A 25623-nucleotide genomic window follows, 5' to 3' on the forward strand; every position below is an offset into this window, starting at 1 on the left:
TGCCATGACAGCTGACTCTTCATACTGTATTAATCAACTGAGCAATAATGAGGTGAAGAAGTTTATAAGTGATACTTTTACAGTCCAGAAAGTAGCACTACAGTGTCACTTTGTACAGATGTTTTCTGTTACAGATAATTTAAGAAAAAATTAAGAAGCAAAGAAACTAAAAAAAAAAAAAAAAAAAAAAAAAAAAAAAAATTAAGCCAATGAGAAAAGGGATAATCTAAAACCCCAGACTGTAAGAACACTCAGGGCTGGCACTTGCCACTTTAAAATGGGGTTAATCACAAATTATGATGAGAAAAACCTGTCCGCATCCTCTTAAGTCTTGGTATCTGGCAGGCCTGGAACTCATGAATACTCCTGTATCAGCCTCTGTGTGCTTGGATTAAAGGTGTGTGCTATCACACTTAATGAAAAAATTTTAGCATCACCTCATAGCGGACAGATAAAATTTTCCAAATTTTTTTTTAGGGATGGAATAACCAAGCTAAATGTGTGAAGACTTCTCTGGTCAAGGCAGATCATGACCCAAAGCATTCTTTTCACGGATGTCCTACTAGAAAGAATTCCATAGCCTTGGGTCTTTTGCTTGGGGCTAGGACATGACAATCAAACTTGTACACCACAGATCTCCAAGTGTGTCACTGGTTTCCCTCTGAGAATACATAGGCTTCTCAGCACATAGATACATAGCCTATTCAAATCAAGAACTTTGGCACTCAGAACAAATGGAGGGGTTATCACACAAGAGTTTCAACAGGCTGCCTGTTAATTAGTCAGGAGAGAGAGGAGAAAGCTTAATGGAGGCCTGTAGTCTCCAGAGGTAGGTGAAGGACACAAGAAGCTCAAGGACAAGGACACATTCTATTTTCCTCAAAAGTACTTTTTATATATACTCTGGCCTTAAACTTTGGATCCTCCTGTCTCCAGTTATAAGCACTGGCAATTGCACGACACATCTGGTTATAGTCTACATTCTGGAACCAAGTGGTCACTGTGTGTTTTTTTTCTTTGCTCAAAAACTGGCATACTTTATTGTATGACTTAAGAGGCTGAGGTCTGTCTATCATCCACCAGAGGCTAATATGATCTGATGAGAATTAGCGTGTGATTTGCTTGGCAATTAGTCAGCTTGCTCACCAATAGGGCTCAAAGAAAGGCCAGAAACTAGTCTAAAAAACATTATTTTTCTTTTGACAAAATATGGAACACATAGAACTTTTGTATGAGTTCTAGTTTACATGAGTACTAGTATTACATGTAAAATAATGCTTTCAAAAAACTAGTTTTCTTCAAGAAAATCCTTACTTGAAAAAAAAATCTAACCTCATTATAATAGATAATTGCTTGTGGTACTGACGATCTAACACAAGAGCACGTATTTCATGTATTCAGTGCGTGCTCATCTAAATAATCAACACAAGAGCACGTATTTCATGTATTCAGTGTGTGCTCATCTAAATAATCAACACAAGAGCACATATTTCATGTATTCAGTGCGTGCTCATCTAAATAATCCCCCCCCCTTCTGCAGCTACTGGGGTCTAAACCAAGAATCTTAGATACGTCCAAAGATAAATCGTTGAGCTCTCTCTCCAGCCTCCAAATAATTCTTTACACTAAATTTCAGCTGAAGGAATTTTAGTCAGATTTCATAGGTTTTGTATAGAAAAGGACTTGAATCCCATTAGACAGACAGATAATCATTTAAAAATACAATATTATATATAGTTTAGACAATTTTGGCTTCAACCGTTCCCAAGAGAAGAAATATAAATTCTGGCTATATCATTTACTAGCCAATGTGCCTCTAGCCTGGTGCCTCTCCCACAAAGTTTGCATAAGGATTCTTGCTCTAAGGCTACTGGGCCAAGAATGTGGTGTGAATAGTATATAGCTGGTAACCTCCTTCCTCAAGGAGGTTAGCTCAAGAGCTAAGCCAGGCAATGAGCACAAGTGTTGCGGCCCGAGCTGCCCCACGCTTGGGAGACAGAAATGTTGAGAACTGCTCTACCCCACGTTTGGGGTCCAAAATGTCTCCGACCGTTCTGTCAATGTTGGGACCCGCACTGCCAAAAGCCTTGGGGACTAACTTGTTAGCCCGCACTGCCCCAAGCAGCTCCGATCCATGGGTCAGGGTTCAGAGAGAGAGAGAGAGAGAGAGAGAGAGAGAGAGAGAGAGAGAGAGAGAGAGAGAGAGAGAGAGAGGATGAATGTGAAGAATGGAGACCAGGCAGAGTGTGACTCAATCCCATTTATTCTTCAGTCTCTTCCTAGTCCAAATCCCAAGTCTTGAGTTCCTAGTTCCTAGTTCCTAGTTCCTAGTTCCTAGTGCCTACAAGTTCCAAGTTTTCTCCAAGTGCTAAGTGCCTACTGCCTACTACCTAGTTCTTCCAAGTTCTCTAGTCCAAGTGTCTTCTACCTAATGCCTAATTCCTACTCCAAGTTGTATTCAGCTCTTCTGTCTGCCTCTCGCCTCTTATGTCTCACTTCTAAGCCACGCCCTTAAATCAGGCCCTTAAGTCACACCCTTAGGACTTGTCTCTAAATCTGATCTCTAAGTCTCGGCTCTAAATCACAACTTTAAGTCTCACACACCCAAGGGAAGACCCTGGGTATCTAAAACAAGATGTTATCAGAGTGTGCTCAGCTGTTGCAGGCTATTATAATCAAATCTCTTGTCAGGGTATATGGCTCAAGATGGCTGCAAGGATGATAGCTGCCTTCTGTCGGCTCCCCACACACAAGAACTGACAATAATGCACAACAGACTCCTGGTGGCTGAGAGAGTTGAGTGCTTCTATGACTCAGCCTTCCCTTCTCAGTTCCCTGACACCTATGTATAGGCCTTCAGCTAATAATTCTCACAGAATCTGAGGTCTGGTTCAGCTGGGACATCATCACATAACCCTGGGAGCTAGGTGGACAGTTGTCCTCATGTGGAGGTTCCTCCATTGGACTTGCAGAGAGACTGGTGGAAAGATGCTTGTGCAAATCAAGCCCAAGAATACAGAAATAATTTTCAGTTTCTGAACTTGCCAAATATGCCAAAGCATGGAATGTGTCCTCTGAATCCAAATGAAAACATTCTAATTTAGCTTTTGAGCTTTTTGGATTAGTCTTGTTGCCCACAGAGGAATATAGACTTTGTCACTACGCTGATGTGACACAGGAACCCAAATACAAATCCCCAAAGAAATATTTACCTGTAACAGAGTTTCAGCAAATACTTTCCAAAACCAGAAAGTTTTGCCAGCACCTGTTCTAGATCAAAGTGATGAGAAATACAATTCACTATATTTCCATAGCCAGGTTCCCTGCTGGGCTGGCTTAAAACAGTCAGCTAAGTTCACTCACTTTTTACCACCCCAAATAAGCATGGTATCCTTGTCACTCAGTCCCGAAACACTTACATGTCCTCTACTGTGATATCTTTCAGGATCTGGCAGTAATCCACATTCCATACAGCCTGGTCATCCCACACCTTAGAGGCCAGCAGGATTGCCCCTAGAACAATGCGCTTCCAATTGGCTGGACAGATGTCAATCTCTGCATATGTCAAGAGCCTTTCAAGGTATACCTGAGGAGACATGAGGAAACCAATGTTAAGCTTTCAGTTGTCTCCTACACCCAAGTAAACTCAACAGTCTTTTAACCAGGAGTTACCTGGACACACTTATTTCTTTATATGACTAATTTGCTCTAATCAGTTAAAAAACAAAAAAAAGGTTTGAAATGATGTCAAAGGTACTGACAAAATCAAGTATATTAAACATATATAAAAAAATTTGTTGAGTACACTTAAAATATATAACCTATTTTTTTTACCTGTTTTTCTCCTCTTACTGAAAACAGATTTTTTTTCTTGCATATTATATTGTGACTGCAGTTTTCCCTGCCTCTACTTCTCTCAGTTTCTGCCTACCTTCCATCCCATTGAGATCCACTTCCTTTCTGTCCCTCATTAGAATAGGATACTTAGGGATAGTACAATAAAATATAGTAAGCTAAAACAAAAACTAACACAGCCAGTGGAATTATACAAGACAGAAGGAAAGGCGCCCAGGAGAAGGTACAAGAAACAGAACCACTCATTCTCAAAATCAACAATCAAGAATCTCACAAGAACAATGATCTGGAGGCCATAAATGCACCAGAACACACTATTTCTTAAAACGCTCGAGGCCAGTGAGCATGCTTAGAGACAGCTGTAACAGTGAAAATGTAGCTCATCTTGTCAATATTGAGACTGGTATAAATCCCAAAGCCACAGGTCAAAATACTTTCTCACATAAAGAATGTAAAGGTCACAAACCTAAGGAATTTATTCTTAATCAATAAAGTATTTTGTTCTTGATCTTAGCCAGTGCCCAAGAGGCCACTGACTTACACAGTATTTATTTTTAAAAATCATTGTTGTGTATGTATGATGTGTGAGGACATGTGCCATAGTGCACAGGTAGAAGTGAGGGGATGGCCTTACAGAGCCAGCTCTCTCCTTTCCTTTTCTGTGAGCTCTGGGGATGGAACACATGTCTCTAGGCTTGTGCAGCAAGTGCCTCTATCTCCTGAGCCATCTTGTTGCCTGTTACAGAGCTTTTGTTTGTTTGTTTTAAAGACAGGGTCTTACTATGAACCTCACAGAGATCCTCCCGCCTCTCTCTAGTTTTTAAAAACTGAGCTTCATTATTCACATGTGGCTGCTGCTACGGTTTTTACTGTAGTAAAATGCACATGTCACAACATTATTGTACAATCATTTCTAATTGTATTTTCAGCACAATTGAGGTATGCTCAATGTTCAGTAACCATCTTTACCCATCAATATGTAGCTTTTTTACTGTCCCCAAACTCTACACATATCTCTGAACAATTTCTTTCTCTTCCAGCCCCTGGAATTCTTCCTTTTGCCAACTCCTACAAACACTACTGTACTTTTTGGTCTCTATGAACAAGTATCTTATAAATATTTTATTCAATATTTATCTTCTTGGGCCTGGTTTATTTCACTCAGTATAATGCATCTCCAGGACAAAACAGAGGCCTGGAATAAGGGAGGTGCCCAAGAATCAATGGGGTTGTCCTTAGCTGTGACTCACAGCATAGGGGATATGGAACCTGAAGAGGCCACCTCCTGTAGCCAGACAGGATTCCCAACAGAATAATAGGAACACCAACCTACCCACAAAGCTTTTGACCCAAAATTTTTCTTTTGTTTTCTACAAGGGATCAAGCATAGACTAAGGGAATGGCCAACCAATAACCAGCCCAACTTGAGACTCATCCTATGGGCAAGTACCAATTCCTGACACTATTAATGATACTCTGTTATTTTTGCAGACAGGAGCCTAACATGGCTGTCCTCTGAGAGGCTCCACCCAGCAGCTAACTCAGATAGATGCAGACACCCACAGGCAAACAGTGGATGGAGCTTTGGGATTCTTATGAAAGAACAGGAAAAAGAATTGCCACCCCAAAGGGAATAGACACTCCACAGAAAGACTAAGAGAGTCAATTAACGTGGACCCTCGGGGCTCTCAGAGACTGAACCACAAACTAAAGATCATACACAGGCTGGACCTAGGCTTCCCCACACACATGTAGCAGATATGCAGCTTGGTTTTCATTTGGGTCCTGAACAACTAGAGAGGGGGCTACCCCAAATCTGTTAACTGTATGTAAGATATGTTTTTCTTGCTGGGTTGCCTTGAAGAGACTTGATGTGCCGGGGGGGGGGGGGGGGGGGAGGATTGTGTGAGGGGGTGACTAGGAGGAGGGCAGTGTGTGCTATGTAAATTTAGTAAGTAAAAAAAAAATAAAAAACAAACAAATAAATAAGCAAACACATAAACAAAACAAAACAAACAGAAAGTCTTTCACTCAAGCTGTCATAGGGTGTAGAGATGGCTCAGAGGACCCAAGTTCTTGATATGGTATGTACCAATACCCATATCAGGTAGGTGGCTTACAACTCCCTATAACTCTACCTCCAGGAGATTCTTTGTCCTTCATGAGCACTTACACACACATGCTTTTTTAAAAACTGTGTCCTAAATAAGATGCCTATTAGTTTTCCATAGTTAAATTAGACTATTTAAAGCTTCTCTTAATCATAAATTTATTTTGTAGTTTTTATTGATATTCATTTACAAAATGAAACTTTGTATGAGAAAAATGAAGCTCAGATTTGCAATATGCTTAAGAACTTGCTTTATAAAGATAAAATATGTATATGTTATTCTTGCATATATATGTATATATTTATATCTGTATAGTCCTAAATATTTATAAAATACATAAAAAGGCACACGTGGAAAAGAAAATGTTTAACTTTGATAAAGTCCAATTTATTTATTTTTTATATAATTCCTGCTTTCTATGTCTTTTTTTACTTACTTATTTACTAAATTCTTTATTCACACCCCAGTTGGGACTCTTAGGGAAAAGTTGGGGGTAAGAATTGAAGGCCCTGAAGGGGTTAAGAACCCCACAGGAAGCCCAACAGAGGACAGAGATTTCCTAAAGAAAGAAAATCCACACCAGATATGGTACTGGGGGCTCCCCGGAGAGGCTCAATTTTGGCAAGTCCTAGAGAATCAGGACAGTAGCATGGGCTAGCAGAGATGTGCTAGGTGAAGTGAAACATAAGACATCAGGCAGCACTACAGACTTAATGATAGCAGACAACAGAAAGGGGACAGACCAATGAGGCCACTTACCCAATAATCAGTATCTAGGTGCAGATCCCACTGGATGCACTATACTGACCCTGAGCCTCCAATCAGGGTGAGAGAGGGGCCTGGGATACATCAATGACTTAATATAGCACTTGGAGGAAAAATTATGAATCAGGCTAAATAGAGAGAAGTAGTGTTTTCTGTGGAGACTATCTATAGTCCAGATACTTGGAGGAAATGACCTCGAAGCCACCAAAAATGGCCATCTTGTAAGTACCCAAGGCTTCTAGAATGTGCAGTTGGCTAAATACTTTTATTAGAAACGAGAGGTACCAGAGGGAAAAAGCTATGGAAGGTGACTGCAGATCTGACTGTGTGCTCTGTGTCTGAGATGAACCAAAAGATGTTCCATAGATTGTGAGCATGCAGAGCAAAGGAGACATGACTGAGCTGTAAACCTGAGTCGGTGCAGGCAGACCCAAGGCCTGAAAGGAAGAGCAGCAGAGCCCGGTAAGAGGGATGGGAAGGGGAATCCCTTCCCTTGTTTGGAGCTGGAGAGAGGATAATGGGGCAGGAAGCTGGAGGGAAAAGTAGATCTGGCACATTCTCTTTGTTGGGCTCATTCCTTTGTGGAGACCTCAAGAGGCTTTCCACACACTTCCAAGTACCCAGGAAGGAAATGAAATTTTTGTCTCTCATGGTAAGCAATAAAGATTAAACTCAGCATTAATGACAGAAAAGCAGTTACGAGGGTAGGCTGAGAGCAGAGATGAGGGTAGAAAAGGGGAATGAAGAAGCTTCCTTCTGGAATTGAAACTCTGGCTGCTTGAGGAAATCACAAGTCAGTGCGGCAGAGTACCTGTGCCAGCTCCTCTGACAGCATTTCCTGCCCCTGAATCACATATAGAGAGATTGTTCTACCCAAAAACAATAATTCCCACTGGTTTAGGTAGAAAGGTAGCTGTGAAACTTTATTTTGAGTTAAATGACCTTAGTTCATGGATACTAATAACACACTAATAGGCACTGCTTGTTAAAAGAACCAACTTGATTTCTGATGTTATTGATATCCTGAGGGCTTACTGAAGGAAGACTTTATAACATGTTACATGTGAGGAAAGCAGCTGATACACTGTGGGAGATAACTATAGTGAATACATCTTATTAGCATGTGATTCAGCAGAACTTGTCAGTAATACCATATTTCCTGGGGTATTACTATTATTGTACTCTAATTCTATGCAAAGTCAATGAATAATATCCAATTGATTTTCATGATATTATTTCTAGACAGTGCTAATAGGACACTGTTCAATTAAACTTTCACATTATAGTTATGCAAAAGGCCATCCTACGGACTTTCCAGACAGCACAGGTTAGTGCCAACTGTGGAATCACAGAGTACTCCACTGACCACAGACAAAGAAGAGCTGTCAAAGGCATGTTAGGGCAGAAGACTAAATTCAAGCTGAACAAAGGACAAACATAAAGAAAACTTCAACAGTGATGAAGTTATACCTACCTGAATTTAAAAAATTATGTAGGTGAGGTGAATGGCCTGAATTCAAACAATATACAATTTCTTTTGGATATTAATCTTGTAGTCTTATAACTATTTGGTTTAGTTAATCAGAGATGACTCCAATAAGGCCTGGGTCAAGAATATAAAGATCAAGCCAGTAATAAGAGTTGACATCTTCATTCCATCTCCAATTATATCCTATTTCAGATGTTATCATGTCTATTTTAGGGCATGAGAATTATTATCCAAACTCTCAGCTCTCAACAATGCTGTATAAATTCAAACTTGGAGCCAAGAAACAAACTATTTTAAGGGAATAACTATAGCTTCCTGCTTTAAAATTTTGTTTTACAAGTTTCCATTTGTTTTTTTTAGTACTTGATGTATAGAATTTTTCAACAGACAGCCAGGATTGCATGTCAGTGTAGGAGCTACTGTGCTGGCATGAGCACATCTCAGATCTGATCCTCAGCACAGCAGCATCACCCCACCTCTCTCTCTCCCCCCTTTGATCCTAGGATTTTTGTGTTGCATAGGCTGGCCTTGTACTCCATAGCACAAGTGATCCTCCTGCCTCAGCCTCCCAAATATTTAGAACTTTAGGTGCATGATATCATATCCAGATAAATTTGTTTTATTTTGTTTTGTTTTGCTTTTTAAAGTCACTTAGCTCATGGTATTTTATTATAGAACAAGTCTGAAAGTCTTGATGGTTCCCTCAAGTGAAAATGGAAACACCGTCTTTATTTATTTGGCTTGGCATTTCTACAGAAAACTGAGTAAGCCATTAATTAAGACTGCCATTAGAAAGTTTGGTTCTGTCTGCTCTTTCAACAGCAGAAAACACCTCCCTGTATTTCTAAGTAGCAAAGAGTGGCTACTAAGAAAACCTCAAGCATGACGAGCATACAAGTGCACACATACAAACTTTTTAGTTTTGTAATCAGAGCAACGCTATTTTTTGTTCTTAAGAGTCTTTGCAGCCCTGTAGTGTACTATATACACCCAATCTGTGGTATATACAGTAAAGAGTAAACACAGCAGGCCCAAGGTTTGTTCTTAGAAGGAACCTGCTTCTATGGCTAGCCCTCAGCTGATATGAGTGGGCTGGGAACAGGGTGATCACAGAAGGAGAAAGATGAGGATTGACATCATTAATTTACAATACTGATATATTTATGTCATGAACAGAAATGTCAGTTAAACCCACTGATCTATATTAATATATATTATTATTACTTACATTAATAACTCATCTTACAGCATAAATTTTACCATTAATCTCAATTGTCTTCCAACTTTTCAGCCCTTCTTTTCCAGAAACTATCAACCCTGCTGCTCATTTTTTGTTTTGTAAAACAAATTCCTGTTAGGATACAGTGTGCACACACTTCCCAGTTTGATCTTAGAACCTATGGTCATTCTGGATGGGTAAGGATTATCTGAACAAGTCTCACTCTGCAGCCAGCCAGGGAGTGATGAACTACAAACCAACACACAAATGAGCAAATGGCTTACTGTTAAGTTACCCCAAGCTATATAAAAGCTTAGTGTGGGGAGATGTAGTACCAAGCCTTCTGTGAGCTTTCTGTTAGACAACAATCTCCCCAGAAACTTGGCAGCCAGAGTCTGCTCTGCAGGCATGTCCACTCACAGGCAAAGCTTCTTCTCATCTGAGTGCTGTGCTATGTAAAGGTCAGGTTACTCTCTTAAATCTACTTCTCAAATAACTAATCTAGACAGTCCATGAGGTTTTAAATTGGCTATCCTACAGTGTTATGTAAAAACAAATCAGAAGCTAGTCATAGTCACATTTCTTATATTAGGCCAAGGATGCATATGACTTCATTGACACTTTACATCTTGGAATGCTGTCATTAAGACTATAGTAGGAAGTGAACAGAGGGCAACCTGACATTGGTAGAGGATGTTCTTAGTCCATACTGCCCTGCATCAGCCCTGCTGGATGCATCTGCATTGAAAACATCAGTGCTGAAAGCACTGACTACCTTTGAGTGGGACTTCACAGATGATTTTAGAAGGGGACTATTAAATACTCTCCACACTCTCTTGAGACATCCACCGTCTACTCTCACAGAAGACACTGAAACTTCACCAAGTTTCCCCAGGGTCATCTGACACTCACCAGGGTGACAATGGCACATTCAGCTGTCAGCTGAGCAGCACTGAACAGAGTCCGAACGAACCGGTAAATCTGCTTCTGCTCTGGGTTATGTTTGTCATAATCTGGTGGCACTTCGGATTTCTAGAAAAAAAGAAGTTTTCAGATGACTGCCACCTAACAGGATCAAGCCTGCTAACTAAACCATCTCATAAAACATAAGGAGGCAATTACCGAAAGAGGGTGGAGGTTTTCATCAAAAATATCTAAGAGCATCCTTCCATCTGGGTCCCTGGTAAGGAAAGCAATAGAAATCAAGAGTTTACTTTCTTCAGAATAAATGCCACTCGAAATATAACACATTTCAGTTCAACTGTAGTAGAGGAGACAGGAAGTGCTAAATTTAAGAGAGACTGCTAGTTTTCTCAAGTACAGCATTTAATCCACTTTTGTTGAAAAAGCCACAAAGATTAAAACTTCTAGGTGAATTAAGTGTAGATTTTAATTTTCCAACACTCTCCTCTTCATTTCTTAGCTTAAGTAAGTACAAAGTAATGGTTTTCATCTTGACATCTTCATACAGGTGTCAATCATTTTCTTCTTGTTTCTCTTCATGCTCCTCTTCCCCATGTCTTCTCTCCAACTCTGTCTGCTTTTCATAAGGCTGACTGCCTTGCTCAGTTCTTTACCTCATGTATTCCACAGCTTTCACAATTTTTCTGCCTGCTCAAGATCCCCTATGGCTCTATAAATGAACCAAACCTAAAATGACCTAATTCTATCAGTTTTTTTTTTTCTTCTGATGGTTAGTAAGAATATGATGATGGGTATGGGGAAAGGGAGCATTCAGCAGACAACAGAAACCAGTCTTTAACTGTCACAACACATACTGCTAACTCTAGCAACAAAGCGATTCTGAGATATTTCTAGCAGCATTCATCTGTGGCCAGCCATGTGACTGCACTTCAGCTTTTATTCTGAACACACAGCATGCACACTGTAGCTTGCATGCCAAACAATGCCAAGGAAACTGCTTGAACCCCACCCCAGCTTGGACTTGAAACTCCTGGATATTATGAACTATAGTGTTTCTTACTATACAAAGGTATCTGACTTTATAGAATCATAATGATCTAATTATGAAAAACAAATAATTTTGGTATTTTCCTATTGTCAGTTCTCAGTACAGAAGCATCAAAATTAACACCTCTGAATTATACTGTGTTACAATACCTGATTTTTAAAAATGCAGGTTGGGTTGTTGACTTGAGTTTCATCAACTATTGCTCAGTAAATTTGGTATGGGAAAGAACAGAATTTCCAGCAACTTCTGAAATGGCCCTAAAACATACTTCTGCCATTTTGTATTGGATATGTATGTGAAGCAGCATCCTCAACATTAAAAACTATAAAAATACCAAAAAGTTCAAAAGTCTGTGTCCTGCAGTATCAAATATTCAGCTCAAATTTCTTTATGTAAAAATAAATAAGAACATCCCTCTCACCACTACACAAATATATTTTCCTTTTTAATAAATGGTAAAATTACACTTTATACTGTAGTAAACTCTTATCAGCATATGTTTGGTTTGTATATGTATTTTATAAACCAATACAGAAGGCTCATGAATAGAACCATGTTTAGAAGCACTGGACCATTCAGTACACAAGGCTGCCAGCCATGGCTCTACATGTAAGAAGTAGGGTTGTGGCCTCGGGTTCACAGACTGCTTTGGGATACTGGGGTGTGGTCTACACAGCATTTTGGGCTGGTTTCTGATCTCATCATGCCTTCAACTGTTGTTTTACACACTGCTTTGGGCTACGGCCTGTGGCCCACACAGCGCTTTGGATCATGGCTGACAACCAACTTATCTAGAATCTTGAGCTGATGGCTTCAGATGTATAGTGTTTTGAGCTGCTGGTTTTTGGTGTACAAAGTGCTTTGAGCTGCTGGCTTTTCATCTGTACAGTGCTTTAAGCTACTGACCACCCAGAACCTTAGACTACCAGCTTCTTCTGGCCCACACAGTGCCTTGAATTGCTAGCTTCTAATCTACACAGAATTACGGGATACTAACTGATGCTTTACACAGAAGTTTGGGCCTCTGACCCACAAAATTCTTTGAGATGTTGGACACTACTCTGGTGCTTTGGGCTGCTGGCCTCTGGTCAACTCAGTGCCTTGAAGTTTTGGCACTGAGCATAAAAAAGAGCATGTCACCTGATCAGTGACAGCTCTACTTACATTTAACTGTTTAATATAATTTGAGTTTTGTCTACAAATTTCATTTAAAAGCCACAATGGTGAACAGGTCCTACTTTGCTTTTCTGCTAAAGTGATAAAACACTAAAACTACTTTGAAGAGAAAAGAGACCTTTGGCTTACATGTTCTAATCACAGATGATCACTAAAAGAAGTTGAAGCAGAAATTCAAGGCAGGAACCTGGAGCTAGGAGCTGAAGGCAGAGACCATGAATAAATGCTGCTACTGGCTTACTTTTAATGGCTTGCCTAGTTTGATATTTTTTATACAACCTAGGACTACCTGCCCAGGGGTAGAAATGCCCACAGTCAGATGGGATCTCCTAAGTCAACCCTCAATCAGAAAACGCCCCCACAGACTGCCTATAGGCTACTCTGATGGAGACATTTTCTCAATTGAGGTTCTGTCTTAGCAGATGACTCTAGCTTACATTAAGTTGACAAAACATGTAAAGAAACAAACAACCTCACAGTGATTTTTGGGTAACACCACAAAATTTCTAGTTTGTATATAAAGTTTAGGCTCAGCTTGAGAACATTAACTTACTGACCTATTCCTAAATATATTTATCACATTAAACACATTAAATAAATATCTGCTTTATAAATTTAGCATCTCTATAAAACAGTCCAGTGTCCATTCCAGCACTGAGCATAGGAACTGATCAAAAATTCTGAGTATCTCTACCTGTGCTCTGTGCCTGTCCATAAGAGCCTAGCAGCAAGGGCATAGACAAACCCAAGCGAAAGAAAAGCTCAGTCTTTTAATATAATTTGAGTTTTCAAATTATATTTTCAAATTTCAAATTTCAAATTTCAAATTTCAGTCTTACTCTGTAACTTGAAAGCAAAGTTCCTCTTGTGTGCACCTGGCTTCAATGTCTCTGACCATGTTATGTTTCCAGCCACTAGGAGTCAGCAGATCCCTTCAATTTCCATGTGGCAAGCCACTCAAAAACCTGGTCAGCACAAAACTTAACTTTTGACTACCAAAAGTACTGTTTAATTTTTCCTAGTGAATGGAAACCCTTAAAAACCATCTAGTATACCAGAGAAATAGGTTAGCTGGTAGCATCTACCTAATATGAGTGAAGGTCTGAGGCACAGCATGGCAAAAGTCAGGTGTCGTGTTGTACTCCTGTAACGTCAGTACTTGAAAGTAGCTCTATGTTCAAGATCATTCTTGATTACATAGTAAGCTTGAAGCCAGCCTGGGATACATAAGATCCATCTCGGGGGGGGGGGGGGGGGGTGGGTGGGGGGTAAGGGGGCAGGACAGTGAGTGAGAACAAAAAATAAATAAAGAAAAAAAGATTAAAAACTCAAGCTAAGATGACTGAGAAAATTTAATGAATATCTTGAGAACTGGATTTGTTTCCTTCCCCCATCCATACCAAACTATGTGTCTCAGATGAATAGTACTAGATCCATCTAGCTGGAGGACGAATAGCTAGCCCTACAAGGCTGTTTATAGGCTGTTCATAGCAAAGTCTGAAGACAAGTCATGTGCTCTGCACTCTCAGAGAGACTTAGGCTTCCATCTGCAGATTAGTCAGACCAAGTCTATACTTTCTCCACTTCCACTCACCTTTGGCCCAGTTTATTAACACTCGCCTACAAGAGCAATGGTATTACCAAGTACAGTTGGTAGGCTGGCTCAACTCCAAGTTTCTCAATCGCCTGGTTGTACAGCCTTAAGGCATTACTGGATCTCTCTGTGATATGGCTCCCATAGGCTCACATGTTTGAATGCTTGGTCATTAGGGAAAGGCACCACTTGATAGAAATCAGGAAGTGTAGCCTTGGAGGAAGTGTGTAATTGCGGGTGGGTTTTAGGGCTGCAAATGCTCAAACCAGACCTAGTACCTCTTCTTCTTCCTGCTGCCCGCCAATCCTGACAGAACTCTGCTAAATCTCCAGCACCATGCCTTCCTGTGTGCTACCACGCTTCTCACCCTACTGACAATGGACTAAATTGGTAAATGTGAGCAAGCTGCAATTCAAGGTTTCTTTTTTAAGTGTTGCCATGTTCATGGTGTCTCTTCAGAGCAAGAGGACACTAACAGACTAGCTGTTCCTCAATTTCCTTATCTATAAAATTCAGATAATCAAAGTAGCACTTCTAAAAATCTTTTATTAAAACTAAAAATTCATGCAAAGACTGACAAGAGAATCTGAGCAAGCACTTAATAAAGTTATTTGCTATCAACATTTATAGTTAAATTGACTTTGGGATGTACTTCACTGGCAGGCTCAACATCCATAGAACCTTGGCCCAATTCTCGGTACCAATACAAAAAAAGAACCAAGAAATCTCTTTAAGTATGCTAATTACACGTTGGTTTAAAAGCATACCTGAGTCTCACTACAGGTCTTATATGTAACTTTGGCATCAGTGTTTTCAAAATTTGAACTTGTACCACAGAAATGACAGGACAACACTTTAATTAGTACTGTTCTCCTAGCTCAGATACCAAAGATGTTCTGTTTGTAGTTCTTACATCTAAAACTCTCAGGAGCCATGATGCATACAGTCACAATTATAGCACTAGAACAGTCCACCACAATGAACTCCTTCCAGGTGCTTGGTATATTCACACCAATGTGTTCCTAGAATACTGCTCCCCAGAAGCTGCCATTGAGCTCTCTCCTCACATGTAAACAGCCTGAGGAGGCTGTTATGAAGGCTACTGGCAGACAGCTGTCTTGCTGTTTGGAGGTCCTTCCTATTCCCAAACTAATTTTGCACATAACATTATGTCTAGAAACACACCACATTAATCACTAAAACGGGACAGTGGAGAAACAGGCTTTGTGACAAAAATTAAGAGCGTGTTTTGTAAAAAACCCAATAGAAGGAAATCATTGAAAAGAAGTTTGGTACATATGTGGTCAATTCAGAAAGACTCTATACTCAGTACTCTGCAGATACCTTTCAGAGTCCTTACTATTGTGTTAAACATGTTTGAAAAAGCAGTATTAAAAAAAAAAGAAAGAAAGAAAAAAAAAAAAAACAAAAGAAAAAGTGGTATTACACATACGGCTTAATGCCCCAGATCTGAAGCAAAAGTTTTAGTGCTCAATTAAATTAGCAAATAAAAGAATTATTAACCTTTTCTTCCCTTTTAAAATTTGTTTTTATGATTTTTCATTATGTTTCTCGCATGTCTCAATGTGTGTGTGTGTGTGTGTCCCCATGTGAGTGCAAGTGGCTCTGCAAAAGTTGGAGGCATCAGATGCACTTTGAGCTGCAGTTCTGAGGTTGTGAGCTGCCTGATATGGGTATTGGGAACCAAATTCAGGCTCTCTGCAAGAGCAGTATATACTCTTAACTACTCCGTTTTCTTTCAGGCTCACTCCCCCACCCCACCCTTAAAAAAATGTGCCTATCTGTGTGAGAGTATACTCCTATGTGGAGGTGCCCCAGGGAGGCCAGAGGAGACTATCATATTCCTTGAGCTGGAATTATAGTCATTTTTGAAGAGCATAATATAGGTGCTAGGAGCCACCTACATTATGACAGAGCTCTTATTTAACTTACTTCTATAAAGCACCTTAAATACTTATTACTGTGTTAAAGGTAGGTTTACCTCACTTTTCAAGCTAACAGAACCACTGCAAGATGTACTTTTATCAGGAAAAGCTTCTACCTTGTTTTGTTTTGCATGTCAAAATTTCCACCAACTGAATCCAAACTAAATCTAACATTTTATAAAATACAGAGTGTGAAATTAAGTTGCACAGAAAATAAGCAACAAAGAAGAATCTGAGTCTTTTCAAGAAGTCTGCTCTTGCCACACCAGCAGGTGGCTGTTTCCTTGGTCCAGAGGTAGCTTGGCTTTTACCCAGCACTCTGGTGCTTTAACCTTTACAAGCCATGTGAAAACATAAACGCAAAGAATATACAGGAAGATCATGGTAGGACAATGTGTAATACTTTTAGAACAGAAGAATTAAGTGGCCACATACCTGTTTTTGATGTGGTAGTATATCGCAAGAGCTACACTGTAAAATAAAACACAGGAATTCAATGTTCTAGAAACACACTCATCATTTCATGTAGTAGGCACTATCAGGCAAATAAATTTAATTAAAAGCCACACAGTCCATCTGAAAAGCCACATTTCATCCAGCGTGCTGATAAGATTATACTCTATATTAGGGCGCTCCGGTAGTCACTCCCAGGGTTTTTAGATTACTTTTGGAAATAACAGAGTAACAGGGGACTTACAGCTTTTCTAAGCTTTAAGCTTACCTCATTTTTAAAACGTAGGAATCATATAAAAGTACTACAAATTAAACCTACTAGGAGTCCGCAACTCATGGCCTACTTGGTTAGCAAATTATTAGTTGTTTTCATAACTACGAGAAAGAATAACAAGCAGTGCAAACAGTGGCTGGCATTTTCAAATACATGAATATAATAAACATTCATTCTCCTCAAATTTTCTTTTCGAATATAAAATACAATATCCTCACCATAGGAACTTTGGAAAGTTTAGAAAGCATAAAAAAAAAAAAAATCTGAGGTGAGATGTAGTTCAGGAGAAGAGTGTTTGCCTACCATGTGTATGGCCCTGGATGGGATTCCCAGTACAGGGGAAAGTAACTTTAAAATATTAGTTTTTAGCCAAGAATGGTGATGAATACTTGTAATCCCATCACTGGGAAGCAGGAGAAGTGTTAATTTGAGGCTAGCATGGGTATATAGAAAGAGCATATCACTAAATAACACACACACACACAGAGCACAAAACACAGAAAACCAAAAACCAATCTTTTACCCCCCAAAATTATTATCAGTTTGAGATATTGAGTTACTATTTTTACTTATATGTGTGTGAACAAAGAGGCTGGCATCCTATGCTTAGACAGCCATGTGTTGCTTTGTCTTTTTTTTTTTTTACCCTTAGAAAATATTGCTAATAAATATGACTTTAAAAGCTACTAGCTATATTTTATAATTTGTTATGATTAGTTACTGAATCATTTTCTGTAGCTGAATGCTTGGTAATTAATTCACACCATAGTAAACAGGCTTACAAATATCTGTGCAATCTATGGTTATATTACATCTACAGGAGAGCATTCTATCTACACTGGGATGACTTGTTAGGTGGGATGACACTACAGGTGTCTTTGTACTCCCACCCATGTCTTTTCACTGCACATTCACTGACATTCACCTTGAACATTTTGATAAAACCTTTTCCTTCTGAATAGAAAATGGCATAGTTTTCATCATGATCAAGTAGACTGGCTACTTTTAAATTATTTTCTTCTTTAAAAAAATAATTGTCTAAAATTGTCTTACTTTAAATGTTAAAACAAAATGCCTCAACATTATTTTCTTTGCCACTAAGGACTGCAATGTACTCTGGTTCTCAGAGAATAAAAATAGCCTTCAGGAGACTATGAGAGGTAAAGATGGCAGGAGGAGTGACAGCAGAGACTTAAGGCAGCTCTTGAGGTATGTACTGCATCTACTGAGACTGAACTAGGACAGACCTCGGCACAGGACAAAGAGGCAAGTAACAGGTCTTTTTTCCCAAACTGCTAAGGATCTGGGCTAATGAGGGAGAATCTATGACTAATGTAAAATGGCTTCAGAGTTAAGGTAATACTGTTTCCAGAATATCTTCCCATACATTCATATCCCTATCACAGACCCTATATTCTGAATCAGATATTTCTGATTCAGATATCAGATCAGGATTTTTGACTAGTACATGGTTTGTGTCCTCTTTTTCTACCTGCTACTCTGGATATACTATACCTTCTCTCTCATCTCTGGCTTGCTACTGGGAATAAGATCTGGGGTTCAATGGAAGCTGGTAGCTTTACTCCAGGCTCTTCAGAGCTTGAGCAGCTGCCAAGAACATGGCACAAACATCTTCAGACCTTTTCACTTTTATCCACAAGCTCTACATACTTCTAAAAGGTTCCATACTAAATGGGTTTAGAGAGGTCACTCATACAATTACACTATGGATAAGGCATCTCTTCCCAATTTCCCTGAGTTTATGCTCACAGACCATCACCCCATGCTGGGGCAACTAGGCAAAGGAACCCTATGTGATAAAGCATACATACAGAAGTGGCCTCCGTTTCCCCCTTACAGAACTAAGACACTGACCATGGAAGTTATAGTCCTCAATGCCTACACTGACTGTTACATACAATCCTATACAGTGCCTCTAACTCAGTAAACTTGGCCCATAAAAACTAGTTTATAGGTGGTAATTTTAGTACTTCATGCGCTAAAATGAGTTGTTATTAGATGTGACCTTTCTTAAGGAAACAGATTAAATATCTGAGACTTTAAGTCAAGCTGCCAAGTTCTCTGCGACCCTCCCAAGGTTGTTGTTGCTATCACTGTGCTGATGGGGATAGGACAGTACAAGAAAACTAGTGCTCTTTGCTTCTTTAAACAAGGAAAGTGAGTCCACCCCCAAAAAAGGATGTGACCTAAAGCCTCCCTCTTCTTCTCTCTATGTCCATTTTAAGACAAGGATCTGAGGCTCCTGGCTATATCACCCACTCTAGCCATTAATTAGCTCAAGTCCCGATCTGGGACTGGAGGGGAAAGATTTCATTTCATTTACTAGTCAAAATACTGTTGGCACTGTGTAGGAATAGCTTCAGTCACAACTGAAAGGGCAAAATTGCACATGTATACAGACAAATCAGTGGACATATTTTAGGTCATCAATATTTAAAATAAAGTGAAATGTTATTCTCTCAATATTTATGATAAACATGCCCAAATATTCTAAATAACCCATCACTTTTAATAAACAATCTCCAAGTGTCAGTGACCCTCACATTCAATAAACTGCTTGGCATCAGTGACGCTGGGAAGTCTGAATATTCTGGGGCCATTCAGTGAACACATCTGGAGATGGCTCAGAGGTTACAAGCACAGGCTACTCTTATAGATGGTTCCAAGCAGTCACATGGCAGCTCACAACAGTTTGTAACTCCATTCCCAGAGGGTCCTAGGCCCTCTTCTGGCCTCCAAAGGCACATAATGACAAACATACATGCAGGCAAAATACCCATAATATATAAAATAAAAATACCTTGAAAAGTATCTTGTTAGACACTGTGGGCCATGCTTTTAATCCCAGAACTTCGGAGGCAGAAGAAGGAAGATCTCTGTGAGCTCAAGGCTAGCCTGGTCTACAGGTAGTTCCAGAATAGCCAAAACTGGACAGACCTTGTCTCAAAACATCACCATAAAAACAAACACCCCCCCCCCAACTCAAAAACAAAGAAGTCTGTATACCCACCATTTGATGGTATACTTGAGGTTTGGCTGACTGACTGTGCTGTCATCTAGAAAGATGGTGGAGCAGGAGCTGTATTTCCTTGATGTCTGCCCTGGAGGATGCTAGAAAACAAGATGACAATAGGTACACAAGACTTAAAGTTCTACCAAGCAGTCCTTGCCAGCTAGTTTTTGTGAATTTGATACAAGCTGGAATCATTTAGAGGGAAGAAACCTCAGTTGAGGAAATGCCCCTACCAGATTGGTCTATGGGAATGTGTACGGGCATTTTCTTGGATAGTGATCAATGTAGGAGGATCCAGCAAACTGCACAGTGCTACCACTCAACTGTTGGTCTTGGGTGCTGTAAGAAAGCACACTAAGTAAGCCATGAGGAGCGAGTCTGTAAGTTGTGTTTCTCCATGACCTCTGGTTCCTGCCTTGAGTTCCTGCCTTGAATTTCCTACAGATAGATTATGATTGGGCCATTTAAGCAAGCTGAAATAAACCCTTTCCTCCCCAAATTGCTTTTGGTCATGGTATTTTATCACATCAATAGAAACCCTAACCAAGACAAAATATTAACCCTTTATCTGAGATCAGACACAAAGGAAACATGTCTTAGCAATAGCTCTGCCACAACTGCTAACAGAGCAGAACACGGGGCCATATTGAAATGTGTCTTGTTCTTCCATGCTAAGGTGCTGTCACCCCTAGTCCCTACCTTCTTTGTGGGGAATCACAGGAAGCCTGTAGCATGCAGTTGACTAAGGTGGCATCTTAGTTTTATGCATTAAAATTAAGTTGAGAATTCACTGTACCCATTTCTCAAGCCCTTATCAATTAAAAAACCTCTTGGCTAATATGCTTAAATTCACACAAATTTATAAATCAAAGTATTACTCTGTTAGGACACTGCACTCTGAAGCAGAAGACTGGGCTTTTGCAGGGATGACCTTTAGGCAACAGGTGCCCTTATGATTGTCATTTTTTTAGTAACTGCACAAGTTCAAGTTCTACACAGAACTTGAGCAAGGCAACAGCTTCTAATAGGCAACATGAACTTTACAGCCATGACAGCTAACTGAATGCTAAGGAGACATCTGTCAAATGTTTGGGAAACAAGGTTTGTAGACTTCCATCTGGGTAATTCTGGGTTAGAATGGGGAAAAAAAAAAAATCAAACCATGCAAACATATCTCCTTATTGCCTGATATTATTTTGACAGACAGGTGTCACTTTCAGCAACAAAAACCAAATCCCTTATACATCACAGATTCACATAATCACCTGCCTGACTTGTCTAGTTTCAGCAAGACTTCTGGGATACAAAGTACCTGACCTAAGGTCCAGATGTTTACATCTGCTTCCTATGTGTAGATTTCCACAGGAGTGAAACTACAAACATCTGCAGCAGCCAAGAAAGACATGAAAAGTCCAAAAACACAAACTTCTCTTTTGAATACTAACTGCTCAGTATTTTAGGTGTCTGATTCCTTACAAAAGGACTAGAAGGCAGCACCAGTGGCAGTACTGTGCCAGTGGCAGTACTGTGGAATCCTCTGTAAGCAGCTGGCAGGTCAGAAGCACCAGCCTCAGGCCTCCAGCTCAAGCTCACTACTAGGTGCTTGTGTGTGGAAGGAGCATGTCAAGTTCAGTGTAGGACATATTAAGTTTATCACGGCATTTCAGGTTGATCAAATAATCAACATTCTCCTTACAGTATCTTGGGATGCCATTAAAAGTAATTCTCTTATAGTAATAGCACTAAAATCATGTAATATTAAGAAATACCAAACATTTTAAAAAGCCATGCTTATGACATGTACATGCTCCAGGCACAAAACCTAGTGCCTCCACTGAATCAACAGATTCTGATATAAAAATTCAGTAGTTACTATGCTAATAAGTATTCTAGAGCTATGGTATAGTATTAGTAATTCAAACACAACAGTGTTTTACTTCTAGATGTTGTGGGATTTCAACTCTTCTCTTAAGATAATTCCCTGAATATAAAATTGTGATACACAAAGTGCCAAGAACTGAAACTGTGGGGACACTGTGCTACACTGCAGCAAAGAGTGCAGCCTGAAGCCCCCTTCATCTATCATTGAGTTTGTGAGTAAGAACATACACCGTGTATGCAAACCAAGGGGTCAAAGGTCAGCTTAGTCTCTACCAAGGCATCAGTCCTGGCCTGGAGGTGGCCCAGCTCTGTATCATTACATCCCCAAACATAAGGCTGAAATCCTTTCTAAGATAACATTCTACTCCCAAACTAATGTTTTCTATAACTAGCCCCCGCCCCTCAAATTTCAGCTTCAGTATCTCATCACTGTAGGTACAAATGGCCTCAAGCCATTGGCTGAAATTCTAAGAGTGCAAGCTGTCTTTGACCTAAAACCTCATGGCACTACGATGCTGAAAGCAGAAACCTATTAGGAAAGCCTGTGCCTATATTGAGCAAAGAAGGAGGGTAAGAATACCAAGGACCAACACCAAACCACAATGACACAACATGGACAGCTTTAACTTCCCAATGCTTCTGATGGCACCAAAAGAACTAGTTGTGTTCACACCAGTCACAGGATACTCACTCAGGCTTCATCAACATTTTAAATGCTATTCAGTATGCTAGATAGTTCTCAGCTTCAGCCATACATTTTATTATTTTCCTATGATTCTGAAACAAACAAAACAGTATGCTTATACATGTGTGATAGAGACTCTACTCTCCCTGCAATGTCGTAATCTGCTGGTAAAAAGATGGTAGTAAGAGGCATAACAGACACTGGTTACAAACCACAACAATGACCAGCACAGCAAGACATATTCAAGGGTGCAATAGTGGCACTTTTATCTGGAAGGTAGCCAACAGCAACATAATTAGACTTAAGGCTTATTAAAAAGGAGAGAATTCATGCCTGGTACTCTAACCTACTCCCCATGGATGGTAAGGCACTAAACCCTAAACTACTATAATTCCCAACACCAGTCTAAATGTTTATCCTTATAGCCACAGGTAAGAGTAACTCTTGTTGATCATCAAAGAAACTTGTTTTTGTAGCAGATGGGGACCATCACAGAAATTCATACCTGGTCAAAATTCAAAGACCTACTAAATGTGGGGTGTCCATCCCCAGTTGATACATTGCAACACACCCCCTACACCCAAGGTTCAGGAAACATCATGGAAGATGTTCTGGGAAGAAAGATTATACATATACAAGCCAGAGGACCAGGACATCTACTGAGAAATAGTTTTCACAGAGTTGCACTCATGAAATCTTAACAATATAGCCACCTCAAGAAGACTTTGTACAATGACCTAACTAGCTGATACCCTTAGCTAGAGGGGAGAAATCTCACAAGGTCTTACCCATAGATAAAAAGCTACAGGCAGTTAATGGTTGCTCAGTGAGAGAGAGAGAGTCGATTTTTTCCAGGGATGAGTTCCATGATAGGCTATCTAATCCCAAGTAGTCATCCCTAAATACACATACCTATGAGCAACACTAAACAGATTCAGTAGGCTGTATTTATATAAAAGTGTGTGTTTCTCTGTGTCTCTCTTTGCTTCTCTATGTGTATATTTGTGTGACAGACACAGACAATCAAAACGACAAAGTTAAGTAGTTGGAGGGGGAAAGAATATGATTTAAATACATGACCATGCATAAAAATATCAAGAAATAGTAATAAAATAAATGTTAAAATATAAGAGGGACACAGCAACTGTATCAGATAACTGCCTGCCTGCTTGGTTACTTTGAGGGAGCTCTTAGCTGAATTTACTTATTTGTGGAGCAGTTAGAATAGAAGAACCTGGCCTCATAAGGTCACTAGGCGGAACGCTAGATAGAGTTCATTTGTAGGGTTAGGAGAGGGATGGTGTATAGAAGGCTCTGTTCCTAGACATAGTGCTACGTTTTTGAAAATGTTAAGAATGCCTTCAATGTGGGCTGTCTATGACATTCTAGATCACAGAAGAAAATGCTCAAGACAGTATTTTACTTGAAAAGAGGCTTAATGGGACAGACAGCTGAGAATCCCAGTAACAGCTGTCCCAGTAGCAGAGAAGATAACCTCCAGCTAGTGGTCAGCTAACAGAGGAGCCAGGCAAATGACTATCAGAAAGAATTCTTCCCTCAGGATGGATTATTTCCAATGCAGTAAGAGCATTTTTCTTTCAAACAATACATATTTTACAAAGTAAATTATGAATGTTAAACAAGATCACTGTAAAGCTAATACTGAAACAAGTCAAGGTTTCTACACAATGCCACAGTACAAAATAATTTACTATTTATACCAATGTCCAATGTTATATAAATCTTGTTGGACTGCATGATGAAAAGTAACTAAATGTTATTATTACCTTGCATTCTAGTTACTGAGGTTATCTGGTTAGTAATCCCAACACTGATAACTGTCAGAGGCATGAAACAAGTGCCTATACACTCCACAGTGACCCCAGCCTTCACTCTATGTATCTTACCACTCACACTTAATCAAATCAGGGGGAGAGCAGCAGGCAGAGCCTGCTTACTCTAGTTTATCTGTCTAGACTGCACGCATGTACCTTGAAGGCATTTTCCATCCTTTTGATTTGCCTCCCAGAACTTCCTGCTACTACATAGCAGACTATATCCTCTCTATGTGTCTACATACCCTGCACTCATCTCAGTAACACTATGTTTTGTTCTCACCTGCACTCACTCAGCTGGACTCTGTCTAGGACCTGGACTTTAGTCACCAGAGGAGAAGCAGCTCTTAGGCTGGCATGTTCATAGCCCTACCAAAAAGCACAGGAAATCTTCCTTCCCATGATAAATGCAGGGTCCTGTATGAGTCGACTGTGTGAGCCTAACAAACTGGCACCTCCAATCTCATGGAGAACCTATGCCATCCTGAAGGGAAGGACATGTTCAGCAAAGTGGTATGCAGAAGGGGCAGGCAGACCCAAGGAGCCACTTACTAGGCTGAGGATGGACAAATTCTGGGGAAGGAGCCACATCTAGGCTTAGGAGCAGTGCTCAAGGATCTGTTCTCCACAGCACAGCTGTGTAAACAACTCTCACAATCTGTTTGCAGGGGATACCTTAGCTCACCCCACTATCCTGGATTATCTAGTAAAGGTAGATGTTTTCATACAACATGTACTGGCTTAGGCCATACATGGCCACCTGGGGCTCAGGCTCTGTATTACTTAGGGTCCTACTGCTGGGACAAAAACAGCATGACTAAAAAGCAAGTTGGGGAGGAATTTATTCTGGTGACACTTCCAAGATTACAGTCCATCACTAGAGGAAGTCAGGACAGAAACTCAAGCATAGCTGGAATCTGGAGGCAAAGCTGATACAGAGGCCATGGAGAGGTGCTGTTGACTGACCTGCTTTGTTACAGAACTCAGGACCACCAGCCCAGGGATGGCACCACCCACAATGAGCTGGCCCATGCCTCATTCATTGATCACTAATTCAGAAAACGCCTTAAGGGCTAGAGAGATGGCTCAGTGGTTAAGAGCGCTGGCTGTTCTTCCAGAGGTCCTGAGTTCAATTCCTAGCAACCACATGGTGGCTCAAAACCATCTGCAATGAGATCTGATGCCTTCTTCTGTGGGTCTGAAGAGAGCAATGGTGAATACATAAAAATTAAAAAAAAAAAATGCCTTAAGAGTTGGATCTCATGGAGGCATTTTCTCAACTGAGGCTCCCTCCTCTCTGATAACTGTAGCTTGTGTCAAATAGACACACAAGC

General features: G+C 40.0%; 1 protein-coding gene across 1 annotated transcript in view; it reads right to left on the minus strand.

The window, feature by feature from the left end:
* Window positions 1-25623, minus strand: part of Ccny (cyclin Y) — a 117085-nt gene that overhangs the window by 17031 nt on the left and 74431 nt on the right. Inside the window, exons 4-8 of the mRNA XM_034510057.2 lie at window positions 19886-19986; window positions 16563-16598; window positions 10562-10619; window positions 10352-10471; window positions 3420-3586 (exon numbers count right to left, since the gene is read on the minus strand). Of these exons, the coding sequence (XP_034365948.1) occupies window positions 3420-3586; window positions 10352-10471; window positions 10562-10619; window positions 16563-16598; window positions 19886-19986 (482 nt within the window). The remainder of the gene's footprint in view (window positions 1-3419; window positions 3587-10351; window positions 10472-10561; window positions 10620-16562; window positions 16599-19885; window positions 19987-25623) is intronic.

This window comes from Arvicanthis niloticus, chromosome 8 (genome assembly GCF_011762505.2).
Source record: "Arvicanthis niloticus isolate mArvNil1 chromosome 8, mArvNil1.pat.X, whole genome shotgun sequence".
In the NCBI taxonomy this organism is placed as follows: Eukaryota; Metazoa; Chordata; class Mammalia; order Rodentia; family Muridae; genus Arvicanthis; species Arvicanthis niloticus.